Source organism: Prionailurus viverrinus, chromosome A1 (assembly GCF_022837055.1).
Source record: "Prionailurus viverrinus isolate Anna chromosome A1, UM_Priviv_1.0, whole genome shotgun sequence".
Taxonomy (NCBI): domain Eukaryota; kingdom Metazoa; phylum Chordata; class Mammalia; order Carnivora; family Felidae; genus Prionailurus; species Prionailurus viverrinus.
This window is the reverse complement of record NC_062561.1, coordinates 114,926,180-114,944,217: the sequence shown is the minus strand read 5'-3', so window position 1 is coordinate 114,944,217 and position 18,038 is coordinate 114,926,180. Positions and strand designations below refer to the sequence as shown.

The 18,038-nt window shown below is 37.9% G+C and overlaps 1 protein-coding gene across 4 annotated transcripts in view; it reads right to left on the bottom strand.

The window, feature by feature from the left end:
* Positions 1–18,038, bottom strand: part of PKD2L2 (polycystin 2 like 2, transient receptor potential cation channel) — a 42,142-nt gene that overhangs the window by 5,026 nt on the left and 19,078 nt on the right. For all 4 annotated transcript variants that reach the window (XM_047850644.1, XM_047850656.1, XM_047850636.1 and 1 more), the window contains 4 exons: positions 15,171–15,291; positions 13,544–13,645; positions 11,384–11,448; positions 10,718–10,769 (listed from right to left, as the gene is read on the bottom strand). In XM_047850644.1, the coding sequence (XP_047706600.1) occupies positions 10,718–10,769; positions 11,384–11,448; positions 13,544–13,645; positions 15,171–15,291 (340 nt within the window). The remainder of the gene's footprint in view (positions 1–10,717; positions 10,770–11,383; positions 11,449–13,543; positions 13,646–15,170; positions 15,292–18,038) is intronic.

Here is an 18,038-nt window from a genome sequence, read left to right as displayed (position 1 = left end):
CACTGGCTTGTTAGGTTCTGCCTTCGTGGAGGATGGAGGGGTGCAGGAGAGTCTGGGTTTTTATCTATCACCATTGTTTCTGCAAATAGTAGTTGTCTCCAGCAGCAGTGGTTGGCTCCAGGCTGCGGCATTCCTGATCTCTTTGGCATAACCAGAACCAGGCCCATCACACTCAGAAACAGCAGTGGCAGGGGTGGGATGGGGATTACCCTCAGAGGTCTCACTAGACAGCTCTGGAGGCTGAGTCTCTAAGATAAGGTTCAGAAAACTTCACCTTTTGTAACCTCAGCCTTGGGAGGGGTAGCATCCTCCTACAGTCTGAGTTGCATCCGGGTTTTTACTTTTTCTGCCTTCCATTCCCCATGTAATCATTTCCCTGTAGTTAATTTCTTGTTTGAAATATATAATGTGGTTTCCATTTTCCTAAGTCCTGACTCACAGTATATATTCTTATTTCATCAAGTATATTTTTGTGTCTTTAAGGAATGTTTAAAATTTTTCCATTTCTTGGTTTTAAACACTTTTTATGAATTCCTGGGCATTTTCTTTGTTGCTATTATAGAGTCTTCTATAATTTTTAATGAACTGGTTGGTGTTTGCATAATTGCATTTACTTAGATTATTTTTTTCCTAATGCTGTATTGAATTCTGGTACTTGCATACCTAGGAAACTTGAATACCTAGTTGGCAGACCTAGGAAGCTTTAAGAGAATCGCAAGTCAAATAGAAGTAGTTTATTTATATCTCTTCCCTTTCAATTCTTAACATTTCTAATTTATCTCTCTTAATTGTTTTGGCTGATCCCTCCAGTACATCCTTTCTTGTCCCTTGTCCCTGACATGTCATTGTTTCTCTGTTAAGTAAGGTACTAGCTTAGGGGTGAGATAGATATGTTTTTTGGTGGGGGGGAGGGTGAGATAAATGTTTTTATCATATCAAGGAAGTGTTCATTGATTCCTGTTTTGTTTTGTTGTCCTAAGATTAGATATTGAATCTTCCCAAATATCTAGCATCTGTGGAAAATGATCATGTAACTTTCCTTTTGGATCTATTAATAGAATGAGTTATGTTAATTAGTTGATTACCCAATTTTAAACCATCTTTCCATTCTTAGAGTAAGCCCTACTGAATCATGTTATATTATTGTGTTCTGTTCGATTCTGTTGCTATTATTTTATTTAGGATTTTTACTTCAAAATTTGTAACTGGTATGTGTATGTGTGTGTATAGTCATTTTACATGATGACTATATAGCCATTTTATAAAAATAATTTGACAGTTGTCCATTTTCTTTTTTCTCTGGAACAGTTTGAATAGTTTGAAACTATTTGTTCCTTACAAATATGATACAATTTATTTGTGGGGCCTCATTTATTTTTCAGGTAGCTCTTTCATGACCTTATTTCTTCTACAGAGTGGATTTGTTTAGGTTTTTAAAAATCTTTTCTGGGATCAGTTTTGATAAATTTATTTTCAGAGAAAAATTACCCACTGCTTTCAGTTTTTCAAATATTATTTCCATAAAGTTATACAAAAAAGTCTCTTAGTGATTTTTTCAGGTGTACAACATAATTTCATATATGTATATTTTGTGAAATCACTATAGTAAGTGTAATTATTAGTCAACCTTCATCACTACACAGTTAATAGTTTTTTTTTTATGATGAGAACTTTAAGATCTACTCTCTTAGCAACTTTCAAATATACAATACAGTATTGTTAACTGTAGTCATCATCTATACATTACATCCCCAGAACTTACTTATTTTATAATTATAAGTTTGTACCTTTTGATCACCTTTACCCATTTTACTCACCCCTACTCCGTTTCTTGGCGACTACCAATCTGTTCTGTTTATGAGTTCATTTTTTGTTTTTGTTGTTTTTAGATTCCACATATAAGTGAGATCATACAGTATTTGTCTTTCTCTAACTTATTTCACTTAACATAATGCTACCAAAATCTATCCATATTGTTGCACATGTCAGGATTTTCTTTTTTAATAATTTTTTAAATGCTTATTTATTTTTGAGAGAGAGGGACAGAGCATAAGCAGGGGAGGGGCAGAGAAAGAGGGAGACACAGAATCTTAAGCAGGCACCAGGCTCTGAGCTGTCAGCCCAGAGCCTGATGCAGGGCTTGAATTCATGAATCATGAGATGACCTGAGCTGAAGCTGGATGCTTAACTGACTGAGCCACTCAGGCACCCCAGGATTTCCTTTAATGGCTGAGTTTACACACACACACACACACACACACACACACACACACACACACACAATTTCTTTATCCATTGATGGACACTTGGGTTATTTCCATGTCTTGGCTACTCTAAACAATGCTGCAGTGAAAATGGGGGTGTGGATATGTTTTTGAATTAAGAGTTTTTGTTCCCTTCAAAACAAAAGTGGAATTACTGGTAATCATATGTTAGTTGTAATTTACATTTTTTTGAGGTCCCTCCACACTGTTTTCCACAGTGGCTGCACCAGTTTTCATTCCCACCAACAGTACAAGAGGGTTCCCTCTTCTCCACATCCTTGCCAACCCTTGTTATTGTTTGTCTTTTTGATGACAGCCATTTTAACAGGTGTGACGTAATATCTCGTGGTTTTGACTGGCATTTCCCTGGTGAGTGATGTTGAGCACCTTTTCATGTACCTGTTGACCATCTGTATGTCTTTGGACAATGTCAATTCAGATCCTCTGCTCACTTTTTATGGTATTGTTTGGTGGTTTTTTTTGTTTGTTATTGAGTTGTAGGAGTTCTTTATGTATTTTGGATATTAATTCCTTATCAGATATATTATTTGTAAATATTTTCTTCTATTCACTATGTTGCCTTTTTATTTTGTTGTTTACTTTGCTGTACAGAAGCTTTCCAGCTTTATGTATTCCAATTTGTTGTATTTTTGCTTATGCTGCCTTTGGTTTTGGTGTCAGATCCAAAAAATCATTGCTGAGACTGAGGACAAGGAACATACTGCCTAAGTTTTCTTTTAAGCGTTTTATCGTTTTGGGTGTTCATGTTCAAGTATTTAATCCATTTTGTGCAATTTTTTGTAAATTATATGGAAGATCCTGGTCCAGTTTTGCTCTTTTGCATGTGGCTCTCTAGTTTCCCCAGCAGCATTTATTGCAGAGACTATCCCTTTCCCATTGTATGTTCTTGGATCTTTTGTCATAAATTAATTGGCCATATGTGGGAAGGTTTATTTCCAGACTATTTTATTCCATTGGTTTCTGTGTCTCTTTTTATGCTAATACCATATTATTTGGATTGCTATAGTTTTGTAATATAGTTTGAAATCAGGGTGTGTTGGGGCTCCTGGGTGGCGCAGTCGGTTAAGCGGCCGACTTCAGCCAGGTCACAATCTCGCGGTCCGGGAGTTCGAGCCCCGCGTCAGGCTCTGGGCTGACGGCTCGGAGCCTGGAGCCTGTTTCCGATGCTGTGTCTCCCTCTCTCTCTGCCCCTCCCCCGCTCATGCTCTGTCTCTCTCTGTCCCAAAAATAAAAAAATAAAAAAATAAAAAAAAAAAAACAACGTTGAAATCAGGGTGTGTTATGCCTCCAAGTTTCTTCTTTCTTCAGTTATTCTTTCCCAAGGCTGCTTTGGCTATTTGGGGTCTTTTGCGGTTCCATGCATATGTTAGGACTTTTTGTTCTATTTCTGTGCAAAATGCCATTGGAGTTTTGTGAGGCATTGCGTTGAATCTGTACATTGGCTCTGGGTAGTATGAACATTTTAACAATACTAATTCTGCTAATCCATGAGCCTGGAATACCTTTCCATTTGTTTGTGTCTTCTTCAATTTCTTTCAGTGATATTTTAAAAATTAATTTTAAGAGAAAGTGAGAGAGAGTGTGTGAATGGGAGAGGGGCAAATAGAGGGAGAGGGAGACTCCCAAGCAGGCTCCATGCTGTCAGTGCAGAGCCCAATGTGGGGCTTGAACCCCCAAAGATCATGACCTGAGCTGAAGTCAAGAGTCAGATACTCAACCAAGTGAGTCACTCAGGTGCCCCTCATTGATATTTTTTTAAATTCCTTATTTCTTCATTATTTCTCCCATTGTAACTTCTTTGTATGTTTATGCTTTCTCTCCTTTATTCCATTTGTTGGCTAATGGTTTCTTTCCACTGATTTATTTTTTTCCCCCCGACGGATCTTTTCAAGGAACCAGCCTTTTTATTCATTTATACAGCTTTGTGTTTGCCACTCACTAGTTCTGTTTTTATCTTTATTTCTTATTTGTTGTTTTCCTATTGTTCTTTTCCAACTTTTTGAGTTACATGCTAAAATCAATTTCTTTTCAGTCTTGGTTTTTGTTGATAAATTTAAGGCTACTGATTTTCCTCTGGCATTTGACTTTAATCTCATAGATTCTCCTATATACTGTTTTTATTGTTTTTATCAGAATTCTACAGTTTCATTTGGTAGTTCCCATTTGATTCAAGAATTAATAGTTTAAAATCTTGGTTAAGTAATGTTTTTATTTTCTGATTTTCTTAGAACATTTTTATTATGTTGCTTTCAGATCATTTTTTTCTGTATTAACCAGTTGGTTAATTTATTGGAATTTATTGAGGTTGTTTGTGCTCCAGTATGTGATCATTTTTCATGAATGGGTTTTTAAAAAGCAGATGTATATTCTTACAGAGTTTAATATATATAACTGTAGGATCACCTTATTCATTTCATTGTTTGAGTTTTATCCTCTTATTTTTCCTTATTTATCCCTTTATTTAAAAAATAATTCTTTTTTTAAGAGAATTTTTAAGAGAGAAAGAGTGTGTTGAGTAGGGGGAGGGGCAGGGAGAGAGAGAATCCCATGCAGCCTCTTTGCTGCCCGTGTAGAGCCCTACGTAGGTAGGCTCAGTTTCACAAATCATGAGATCATGACCTCAGCCGAAACCAGGAGTCAAATGCTCAACCAACTGAGCCACCCAGATGCCCCTATTTCTCCTTTTGTAAGTTTAGTAGTCCATACCTTATGGAAGTTGATGCTATATTATTTGGTGCATGGATAACCGTAACTATTAAAATTGATGTTATCATTATAAAGTGGCCTTCATCTCATTTACAGCTTTATTTCTAGGATTCTGCCTCTACTTATATTCAGTTGTGTCCTCCGATATCTTTTGCTTGTCTATTAAAAAAATTTTTTAATGTTTATTTTTAAGAGACAGAGAGAGCATGGGCGGGGGAGGGGTAGAGAGACAGAGGGAGACACAGAATCCAAAGCAGGCTCCAGGCTCTGAGCTGTTAGTACAGAGCCCAACACGGGGCTTGAACTTACAAACTCTGAGATCATGACCTGAGCCACAGCTGGATGCTTAACTGACTGAGCCACCCAGGCGCACCCCATCTTTTGCTTGCCTATGTAGACCTTTGCCTATGTTTTATATTGAATTTCTTTGAGTCACTTTGTTTTACGTATATATTTTAGGATATAGCATAGAACTGGGTGTTGCTTTGTGATTCAATCTGAAAATGTTTTTCTTTTTAAGTAAATTAAGCTTAGTTGCTTTTACTGATATGTCAGACATACCTGGTCACAGTTACATCATACCGTTTTATGTTACATTTTAAATTTTTTACCATGTGTTATATTTTATTTTCATTTTTGTTTTGATTATTCTGCCCTTAGGAATGTACATATTTTTGTTTTCATGGTTTGTTTTTATTCTTTCTTTCTTTTTTTTTTTTTTAATACTACCCGAGTCCTCTTTTTCCTACTTTGGTTCCCTCAACTAGGAATCAAATTCAACAAGAAAATTAGCTTATAGTCCCAACTATATTTAAATCTTATTACCACATTTCGTTGTATCTGAGAGATGGAGTCTACTGTTAGACACACCATTATTTATGTACCACTTAGGAAAGAAAGGCTGCCAATTACAGTGTGATACACTATCAACCATAAGGCATATCTTGATTTTTAGAGATGTTAAAATGTGAAAAGAAAATATGTTTTAAAGTCCATGAAATAGTATCTTATTGTTTATTAAAGTATTTTTAAATATGCTAAAATTTATTCTTATTGGTTATTAACTCTAAATGATAATTCTCTTTTTAAAAATTTTATTTATTTTGAGATAGAGAAAGAGTGTGAGCAAGGGCAGGGCAGAGAGAGAGAGAGGGAGATGGAGAATCTCAAGTAGGCTCCACACTCACTGGGGAGCCCCATGTGGGTCTCTGTCTCATGATCATGAGATCATGACCTGAGCTGAAATCAAGAGTCAGATGCTTAACTGATTGAGCCACCCAGGCGCTCCTACATGAATTCTTTAACTTTGAGCTTTTATTTTTTTTTATTTTTTATTTTTTTTTAAAGTTTTTATTTACTTTTGAGACAGGGAGAGACAGAGCATGAACGGGGGAGGGTCAGAGAGAGGGAGACACAGAATCCGAAACAGGCTCCAGGCTCTGAGCTGTCAGCACAGAGCCCCACACGGGGCTCGAACTCACAGACCGAGAGATCGTGACCTGAGTGGAAGTCAGCCGCCTAACCGACTGAGCCACCCAGGTGCCCCAACTTTGAGCTTTTATATATGAACCACTCCATCAATGTTTTCTACTTTATACCTTCTCTCTCCCTTCTTCCTTTTTGCAAAATTTCTCCGATCATCTTTTGGTTGGCTGAAACTGATATTCTCATAGAACCCTCAGGAATACAACATTATTCTGAGTTCTTGCACGTTGAAAACTCTTTGAGCCTGTACACTGGAAACACAGTTGTGCTCCAAATAAATATGCTTGGCTTACATTTTCTTTCCTTGCATGTATTGTGGGTACGGTTCTGTTGACGTATGGTGTTGAATGTTGTCATGCTAACCTGGTTTTCCTTTTCTTGCAAGTCCAGATTTTTTTTTTTAACGTTTATTTATTTTTGAGACAGAGAGAGACAGAGCATGAATGGGGGAAGGGCAGAGAGAGAGGGAGACACAGAATCTGAAATAGGCTCCAGGCTCTGAGCAGTCAGCCCAGAACCCAACGCGAGGCTCGAACTCACGGACCGCGAGATCGTGACCTGAGCTGAAGTCGGACGCTTAACTGACTGAGCCACCCAGGCACCCCTTGGAAGTCCAGATTTTACCTGGATGAGTCTCACGTTCATTCGAGGTGATTTCCCACAGGTACACAGTATGTCTTTCAATTTACATCATCTTTTGTTTCAGAAATGGTTTACTGAATTATAATTTTGTTTTTAAAAGAATCTCAAAATTAGGGGAAAGTTACAAAAACTTTTTCTTTCCTTTGAAGTATTTGAAGTTGCCAACATGAATGCCCCAGTGTCCCTGATCACACCAATGTGTATTTCCTGCTTACAAGGACGTTTTCCTTTATAGTCGCAGCACAACCATCAGAGTCAGAAGATTGATACTAATAGATGATTATCTTCTAATGCTGAGTCCCCCCATTCAAATTTGCCACTTGTCCAGGATTAGGCACTGTATTTACTTGTCTGTCTTTTAATCTCATTCATTCTGGTATCGTTCCTCTGCTTTACCGTGGCTTGTCATGTTGACCATGACACTTTTTTTTTTTTGTATTTTATTTTTTTGTATTTTTATTTTTTTAATATGAAATTTATTGACAAATTGGTTTCCATACAACACCCAGTGCTCATCCCAAAAGGTGCCCTCCTCAATACCCATCACCCACCCTCTCCTCCCTCCCACCCCCCATCAACCCTCAGTTTGTTCTCAGTTTTTAACAGTCTCTTATGCTTTGGCTCTCTCACACTCTAACCTCTTTTTTTTTTTTTTTTCCTTCCCCTCCCCCATGGGTTCCTGTTAAGTTTCTCAGGATACACATAAGAGTGAAACCATATGGTATCTGTCTTTCTCTGTATGGCTTATTTCACTTAGCATCACACTCTCCAGTTCCATCCACGTTGCTACCAAAGGCCATATTTCATTTTTTCTCATTGCCACGTAGAATTCCATTGTGTATATCAACCACAATTTCTTTATCCATTCATCAGCTGATGGACATTTAGGCTCTTTCCATAATTTGGCTATTGTTGAGAGTGCTGCTATGAACATTGGGGTACAAGTGGCCCTATGCATCAGTACTCCTGTATCCCTTGGATAAATTCCTAGCAGTGCTATTGCTGGGTCATAGGGTAGGTCTATTTTTAATTTTCTGAGGAACCTCCACACTGCTTTCCAGAGCGGCTGCACCACTTTGCATTCCCACCAACAGTGCAAGAGGGTTCCCGTTTCTCCACATCCTCTCCAGCATCTATAGTCTCCTGATTTGTTCATTTTGGCCACTCTGACTGGCGTGAGGTGATGGTTTTGATTTGTATTTCCCTGATAAGGAGCGACGCTGAACATCTTTTCATGTGCCTGTTGGCCATCCGGATGTCTTCTTTAGAGAAGTGTCTATTCATGTTTTCTGCCCATTTCTTCACTGGGTTATTTGTTTTTCGGGTGTGGAGTTTGGTGAGCTCTTTATAGATTTTGGATACTAGCCCTTTGTCCGATATGTCATTTGCGAATATCTTTTCCCATTCCGTTGGTTGCCTTTTAGTTTTGTTGGTTGTTTCCTTGGCTGTGCAGAAGCTTTTTATCTTCATAAGGTCCCAGTAATTCACTTTTGCTTTTAATTCCCTTGCCTTTGGGGATGTGTCGAGTAAGAGATTGCTACGGCTGAGGTCAGAGAGGTCTTTTCCTGCTTTCTCCTCTAAGGTTTTGATGGTTTCCTGTCTCACATTTAGGTCCTTTATCCATTTTGAGTTTATTTTTGTGAATGGTGTGAGAAAGTGGTCTAGTTTCCACCTTCTGCATGTTGCTGTCCAGTTCTCCCAGCACCATTTGTTAAAGAGGCTGTCTTTTTTCCATTGGATGTTCTTTCCTGCTTTGTCAAAGATGAGTTGGCCATACGTTTGTGGGTCTAGTTCTGGAGTTTCTATTCTATTCCATTGGTCTATGTGTCTGTTTTTGTGCCAGACCATGACACTTTTAAAGAATACAAGCCAGTTATCTTGCAGAACGTCCCTCAGTTTTGTGTGATATTTTGTCATGTTCTACATTTTTGGCAGAAATGGTACAGAAGTGATGCTGCTCTCTCTTAGCATCTTACTGGCTGGTGTATGGTTTTAGTTTTTCCCCATACTGATTAAGGCAGTATCTGCCAGATTCCTCCACCCTGACATATTCTTTTTCTTTTGGTTAAATAATATGTATTTTGTGGAGAGGTATGGAAAAGTTTCATTCTTCCTCCGATTTTTATCCATGTATATGTTTAGATGAGTATGAACTCATGGAATCCTTTGTTATTCAATGGGCTATACATTATTATTCATTATAGCGCTTAAATATTTCCAGATTTGGCCAGTGGGAGCCCCTCAAACCTGACTCTTGTGTGCTTTGAACAGATCTTCATTATTCTTACAGCACTTTCACTTTCTGGCTCAACAAGATATTATAGATTCATGTTGTATCTTCCAACCCTAGAATTAACCGTATCTCCAAGGGGCCCTCATTCCTTTTAGAAGAGAATGGTATTTGGAAACCAAGATCTAGATTTACTTCTAGATTTCTCAGTGGACAGATAGAGCTATAGAACACACACACACACACACACACACACACACACACACAGACACACACACCTGTAATTCTAATCCAACACCACAAGGTTCATTTTAACCCTCAACCTTTCCCTTTGGTAACTCTCTTATCTCACAATGAGAAACCTCACTCCAATGTATGTACAGCTGACACCTGCACAATGCAGGGGTCAGGGGTGCTGACCCCAGTGCAGGTGAAAATGCATGTGTAACTTTTGACTCCCTAAAAACTTAACAACTAATAGCCTACCATTGATTGAAGTCTTAACTGATCCCATAAATAGTCGATTAAAACATATTCTGTATATATATTATATACTATGTTGTTACAGTAGAGTGAGCTAGAGAAAACAAAATGTTACTGAGAAAAAACATAAGGCAGAGAAAATACACTCACAGGAAGTACTGTACCATATTTATTGAAAAAAAACCTCACATATAAGTGGACTTGTGAAGTTCAAACCTGTGTTGTTCAAAAACATGGTCCTTGAGCAACACAAGTTTGAACTGTGTGGGTCTACTTATACATGGATTTTTTTCCTGTACTGTAAACATAACCCCTGCATTGTTCAAGGTTCAACTGTATAAAACATGAATGATGATTACAAGAGAAAAATTATCATCTCCAAAGAGTATACTCACTAAACCCTGCGCGATAATCCCACAGTGACTGTACAAATGTAGGACCAGAGTATCTGGCTGAGAGCACCAATAAAAGAAGTAGCACATAGGGGTGCCTGGGTGGCTCAGTCGGTTAAGTGGCCAACTTTGGGTCAGGTCATGATCTTGTGGTTCATGAGTTCAAGCCCTGCATTGGGCTCTGTGCTGATAACTCAGAGCCTGGAGCCTGCTTCGGATTCTGTGTCTCCTTCCCGCCCCCCAACCCCCCCCCCCCACCGCCCAACCTCATATCTCTCTCTTTCTCAAAAATAAATAAACATTAAAAAAAAAGAGGTAGCATGTAGAATTGAAATAATTTGTTATAAACAACAACAGCTAGATTCGCGGAGAAATTTTCAGAGTTGGTAATTAGTGCTGTAAAGAAAGCAAATAATTTCAATTCTTAATCAGAATTTTTTTTTTGTAAGCACATTTCTAATAAAGCTATCTTTACGAGAAAGTTAAAATCTTACATTTTCATCAAAGCCTTCTCTTCTGGCTTGCTCAGCCAAATCGCCTTTCATACTAAGAATGTAAAATAAAATAAAGATCAGAGACCTATGACAGTAGAAAGGGAAAATAAAGTATGATCAGCTCTATAGTAAGGATGATAATTGCATTTCTGGTCTTTCTGATAACACTCATTATTTGGAAAGTGTCATTAATAGAAAGTCTCCAGAGTGTCACATCTCTAGCTATAAAATAATGTTTACAGTCTGTGCCACTGCCAGAGGTCTGGGTTTGGGAAGCATTTGGACACCAAAGTGATTGAATAAATAAATGTAAGTGTATCCTTAAATATTCTGTGTAAAAATGTTTTTATTTTCATAGCTAAGTGAATGCACTTAATGTAGACTAACAGTTTTTCCTCCCTTCTCAGGGGGACTTTATTCTCCTGTTCAGCTTTCTGTTAAAGTTCTTTCTGAGTGGCACAACACGCTTTATATTCATTTTTCATTAGCTTAGCTTGGAGCCTCCTGGCGCTCTCAGAATTAGGAGGCCCTAGTGGATGATGTATTGACAACGTATTTAGAATAAGCACTTGGGATGGTGGCTGTTTTACAATCAAAACCTTACTCTCACTGCAAGTTTCTCATATAATATACAGTTTTAAATGGCAAAATTTTAAGCCATCTTACCCTTTATCGTCTTCATCCTTTTGAGGTTTCTTTAGTCTAAGTTTTTCAAGAGCATTGTTGTAACTCTGGACATAATTAAAAATAGTTTAAAAGTTCATCAAAAATACATCCTGTATTAATTAAAAAAATTTTTAATGTTTATTTTTGAGAGAGACAGAGACAGAATGTGAGTGGGTTAGGGGCAGAGAGAGGGGGAGAGACAGAATTCGAAGCAGGCTCCAGTCTCTGAGCTGTTAGCATAGAGCCTGACGTGGGGCTCGAACTCATGAGCTGTGAGATCATGACCTGAGCCGAAGTCGGACGCTCAACTGACTGAGCCACCCAGGCGCCCCATCCTGTATTAATTTTGATCAAGGTAAAAGAAATATGGAATGCTTGTCGCTAGGGACTACTCCCCTAAAGAAATGTGGAGGCGGGGCACCTGGGTGGCTCAGTTGGTTTAAGCTCCTGTCTCTTGATTTCAGCTCAGGTCATGATCTCATGGTTGGTGAGTTTGAAACCCCATGCTGGGCTCTGCGCTGACAGCACAGAGCCAGCTTGGGATTCTCTGTCCCCTCCCTCTCCGTCCCTCCCCTACTCATGCGTGCGCACTCTCTCTCTCTCAAAATAAATAAACTTTAAAAGAAATATGGAGGGAATGCTATGATTTCTTTCACTTTGTCACCACTTATGTTTTCTGCCTACTGGTGAGAAAGAGAAAGGGGTTCTCTTGTGGGCATCACACTCGAACTTGAAAAAAAAATCTTTAAAAAGTTTTATTAACATGTATTGCATTTAATGATGTAAACACTTTAATGCACATAACCAACATCATAATGAGATAAAAGATGAAAAAACCTACAATTAAGCTCACTGGGGGACATATTAATGGTTTCCATTTACAGATACGTTGTTGGACCGAGTTTTGAAACTCCACTAGCCTCATGGCCATTAGGACTTTTTCTGTGTGAAGTTATGTGGTTAGAGCCATGGATGTGCAGAGATGGGCGAGATTGTACACCTGTGACTACTAACCACGCAAGTGAGGTAGGTGTTGAGAGGACAGGGGCGATACCACTGTCAGGGAAAATAGTATGTCAGCGAGGGAATGGAGGGAACGTTGCTGGGGGCAGCAGGTGACCTGAGCAGAGGCCCAGAGGGGAGAGCCAGTGATGGTAAACAACACTGTGTGGGTGCGTGGGTGGCTCAGTCAGTTAAGGGTCGGACGTCGCTCAGGTCAGGATCTCACGGTTTGTGAGTTTGAGCCCCGCATTGGGCTCTCTGCTGACAGCTCAGAGCCTGGAGCCTGCTTTGGATTCTGTGTGTCCCTCTCTCTCTGCCCCACCCCTGCTTGCACTCTGTCTCTGTCTCTCAAAAATGAATAAACGTTTAAAAAAAATTTAAACAGCACAGTGCTCAAAACACTAGCTGGGACGCAGTGCTGTTGAGTAGAAGCATCCACCCAATTCTTTGGGTAAAGAATTTGGACTTATTTTGACAGGCCCAGAGAGACTGAAGAATTTTGAGTAGAGGAATGATATCAGAGCTGGATAGGCACAGGAGAGGGGCCATAAGATGTTGCTATAGAAGATGTTCCTACACAGGAGGCTGGGTGAAAAGTACTGAGGGGCCCCACTCCGGTGGTGGCAGTTAGAATTCAACATGGCCTGGATTTCACAAATGTGAACAAAAACTGCATAGATGAACTTTACACACAGGCCGTGGCAACCAACTATATGAGGCAAAGGGAGTAAAAAAATTCAAGGCTTTTAAGCCTGGAGCGACTGTTCCTGTTGCCATTAACAGAAACAGGAAAATGAGGAAGATAAGGCACATGGAGTTCTGAGTTTAGATTGTCTATAGAAATTTACTAGCATCTAAATTGAAATTTTTGGAGGGAAGAGAGAGTTTTATTACAAAACCCAACAGAGCTTTGCGTTTAGTAAACAGCTCAGTTGCTATTTGATATACTGAAATAATTTTGGCCACCTTTTTAAAGCCAGAAAGAAATCTCACTTCTCTGGTAGTGACATAATACAGATATGAGCAAGACTGGACCAAAACAGAAAACAACCCCACCCCCAACCCAAAAACCCACCACTGCTTGGGGTTTAAAGTACAGGAGTAAAAAGTGAACAAGATTTGTCTTAGCATTCTAAATAGGAAAAGAAGTAGACATACCTTTTTAATCATTTCACCAAGTTCAAAATCTGGCCTTCTGCCTATTGAATAATCAGCTTTCACTTCAGAATAGGTATCGTTAATAATTGCCAAGAACATGTTCTGGGAAGAAATAGTCACAAAAATAATTATTTACATAAAGATTTAATGTAAATGTTACTGACTCTGATGACTGCTGGGATTTGTAAAATTAGATTTAAAAATTTTAAAGTAGTTCATATGCTCAGTAATAGAGAAATGCCTATGCAGACTGTAACACAGCAGAATGGGAAATGTATAATGTGTGGATATAGGCAAATAAGTTTATGGCTAATGAGAAAAACAATGTAAAATAATGCATATGAACTGGATACTAATGCATATATATATATATGTAGATATATATATGTAGATAGATATATATATGTAGATAAATATATTAACTGATCAACATTGAATATCAGACGAAAACAGAATAACATAATTATATGTACATAAGAGTGGTTTTTGTTTTTTGTTTTTACTTGCTCCCATATTTAAAGTTAGTTTTTATTAAACATAAGAGTATCACATTCGTACATATCCTGTTCTCTCTGGCACCACTGCCAGAGGAAGACAGCAGTCTTTACAACCATTATCAGAGTCAGGAAGCAGGGTGGTAGAGACAGCTGTTAACTTAAAACCTCTCACAGCTCAGACAGATTCTGCTTCCCTCTATATGGCCACAACGATCCAGTCTTTGTAGCCCTTCTAGATTCCATCAAAAGAAAGTCTTTTACCGGAGGCAGGTGGCCTGGTGGTATGCGAAAGCTAAATCTTAGTGCTGAGGAAACAGGAACCTCTCCTCCACTTACTGGCCTTAGTGTAGGAGGAGAATGGGAAAATCCTCAGGCCGGGAAGCTTAATTTTTTTTTTTTTTTCAGACTATAGGGTCACTTTTGATTGAGGCAAAGGAGCCCTATAAGAGTGGTTTTTTAAAGTTCTCTAAAGCTATTTAGATGCATAGTCTTACTAAGGCTCTTAGGAATACTCTGTCCAAATAATACAAACAATTGTGGAGAGGGTATTCTTACCCCAGCCCACCTCTCCACCTTTCACTGAGGCCCAACTCTGTCACTCTGAGGACTTTTGGCCACCACCAGGGGATAACTGCTGTGTGTGACAAAAATGTTGTCAAAGAGGGAAAGCAAATTTCCTTGATTAGGAAGGCCAAATAAATTCGTCTTGAGCAGATGTGAAAGACCCATCCTGGGGACTCCTAAAAACCACAAAGATACGTGGTTTTAGCCTTAAGGGCCAGAAGCCATTTGCAATATGGGCAGAATACATTCATCCCTTCCGGTATGCCATGTCCCAGGTTGGAGGGACCCGGGATATCCAAGTTATAGATGTAGAAGATTTAGCACATTCCTGGCACACACCTGACATCAAAATGGTAACTTTTATGATCACATTCTCCTTTGGACAACTTGGAAACATTCAGACACTGGAGTTATAGCCTAGATTACTAGGAATCCACACAGTTCCTAATAAATGTAAAAAACTCTAACAGCTAAGCAGTTATACTATAATTTCTTCTAAATTAATCATTTCATTTTTTATTCTAAAAACTAGAAGTGAAAAAGGGGACATACATGCTTGTACTTACCAGCAGGACAAAGAACACAAAAAAGATGAAAGTGATGAAGTAAATGGGCCCCAAGATACGATTGGCTTGCTGAATACCAGCAAAATTAAAATCTCCAAGAACAATTCGGAATTGTGCAAATCTTTGATGGGAAGAAAGAAAAACATTATATCCCTTCATAAATACATCACAATTGATGGAGGTTACCCATGTGTCCAGGAAAGTATCTAGCTGCATATTGCACAGGCTCCCTGGCTCTAGTTAACACAGAGTTCTATAAAACTAAGTATGGAAATTCCCCTGAGGGCAAGACAAGGTACTTCAGTAGCTGAACAGTGATTCAGGAAATGATGGGCTTCCACTTAATGAATGTTCACCTACAAGATTGGAACCGTGAGATACTTGCTTACCAGCTGGTCTTGGCAATGGCCATCTTAGCCTGTCCTGTGTCCTTCTAAAACTGGGACTACCTGACCTTGTCCAATAAGCGATTTTCAATTGTACCTACACCTAAGAACCCTAAAATTTCTAAAATCAACAGTATGTTTAATTTGTACACCTCTTCTGCCAAAATAAGATGCCAACAATTTGTCACTTGCTGAATCTCAAACAGTCCTGGTGATGATCCTCAAACATGACACTGAGGTTTATTTTCTTCAATAACTATAAATCTTGGATTTGATGTAAGGTGACATCTAAAATATTACAGATCTTCATTTTATTAATTTTAAAGTTGGAAAATTAAGGTATTGAGCACAGTATTAACAGAGGTAGAATTAGGATTCCTCAACTTGATGTCCTATGTTCTCATCACTAATTTGCAATAGCATTGCCAGACACATAAGGGATATATGTTAATAAGTCATGCAGATGCATTCTTTGTTTTTTTTAAGTTGAGAACTCTTTAATTTCATCTGTACTTCTACATTAAGCAATTAATTTAAAAGTATTGGAATCTTTACAAGTTAAAATTGTTCTCTTGGGAATAATGATCTTTCTAGCTATAATACAAACACTAAGCAATCTGCAGAAGCAAGTTAGAATTTTTCATAAATGGTGATAAATGTAGTTAAGGATTGTTGCCTGGGTTCTGCATTATTCTGGTCAATTAAATTTAAGCATTACTTCTAATTAATTAACATTAATATATCCATCTGTACCAGAAATATCAGATTTAACCTAAATTCCAAAGTAGGTCAGTGGGTCAGTAGGTTATTAGGTTAGAAAAAAGATTTACTGTAGTTTCCATTTCTTAAACTCAGGTTCCTGAGTTGATCATCTTAAATTAATAATTTAAAGATTATTAATAATTAGATGAAATTAAAATTTTTTCTTTGATTTATGTGAACAGTACATAGGAAAATGGTCTCTGTTACTCCTGTTTTGTAACAGTAGCATGTTATTTTATTAGTCATATTTTGTTTTCTGGAATGGATAACATGTATTTTATATTCCTTATGTAAAGCCAGGGCTCTAACATTGGACAGTTAAAAAGAAAGGCAGTGCGCCAATTTTTCTGATTATAGTAATAATGCATGTTCATGGGAGAAATTTTAGAAAATATTAAAGAAAAAGTTTTTAAAATTCATAAGCTGGTTAGGAATAATGGCAGTTGATACTTTGGGCTTATTTTGATTTATGGTTGATGTATTTTGATGTATTTTGTATGGTTTCATGTATTTTGTTACTGCTGTTGGATGCTTAAAATGAGTTATTTATTTTAAGGGGAAGCCTGGATGGAATTTTTAATAGTATGTAGGTACTTTGCATGATTGGTTAGTCAGTCAAAAGGAAGAAGACTTCTTGTTTCTGGTTGTTGCTGCCAAGCATGTAAAGGGAGCATACAGTTATATACAATGAAGGAAGAAAATGTACTCAAAGAAATAGGCTACTTGGAGTCTCAGGACTCCAGAGTTACCTGGAATTTCATCCCCCGTACCTAAGAGATGATTAAATCATAATTAAAGTATTTATTCAGCTTTTAATACTGGTTTATAATGCTCTTCTACACAAACTAGAAAAAGAAAAGCTGAATTGGAAGGAGGCCAAAGTTCTGTTTTAGTGTTTCAAACTTGATCTTTTATCCTTGAGTTGGATTTATAGGAGTAAAGATAAGCTAAGGGCACCATTTCTCCTTTCCAGAAATTAGCTCGTTAACTAAAGCTTCCATTCAGCCTTTCTCTGTTAGGAAAGTGACAGAGTGTTCTGTAAATACAGGGACCTGTGCTCTGTAAATAATGTGAATAACAAAACCCTAACCAATTTGCTGAATGGTTATAATCACAAAGGAACTGGAGACTTCAAATACAATGTCATTGTAATTTCCCCCTCTCAATTGGAGTTTAGTTTAGTTGGTATCTTTCAGTCCCCGCAAGCTAAAAGGAACACCATGACTGCTTAGTATACAAGGTTGTATCAAAGGAAAATACTGTTTTGTAGCTTCCTGATACCCCTGATAACTTTCTAGATTTCTCTCTTATAAATTAAAATAGCTAACAGACTCTTCCATAGTAAGATAACATTGTGGATAATATGACTTCCCAGTCTCTCACTTGGAGAGATTGCATATTTAGCTATCCCTCAGCATTTTCCAAATATTACCTCTAGTCAACGGTCTGTCTTCTGTAACTCAGGTTAAACATATTGGGCCTTCTCATTCTAGCTTTCATATCTCATACCTTCTCCACCCACTTTTTGTATCTCTAGGCCTCATTTGCAGTAATTTTTGCTGGCCTATTTTTCACTTTACTCCTCCTCTCTTCATCTCTTGTTTGCTGTCAAACCTGTCAACTAGGTTTTTAATCTCAGTTACTATAATTTGCAGTTGTAGAATTCTATTTTTGATACTCTTTCAAATATGTCACTTTTTATACTGTTCTGTTCTCCAAA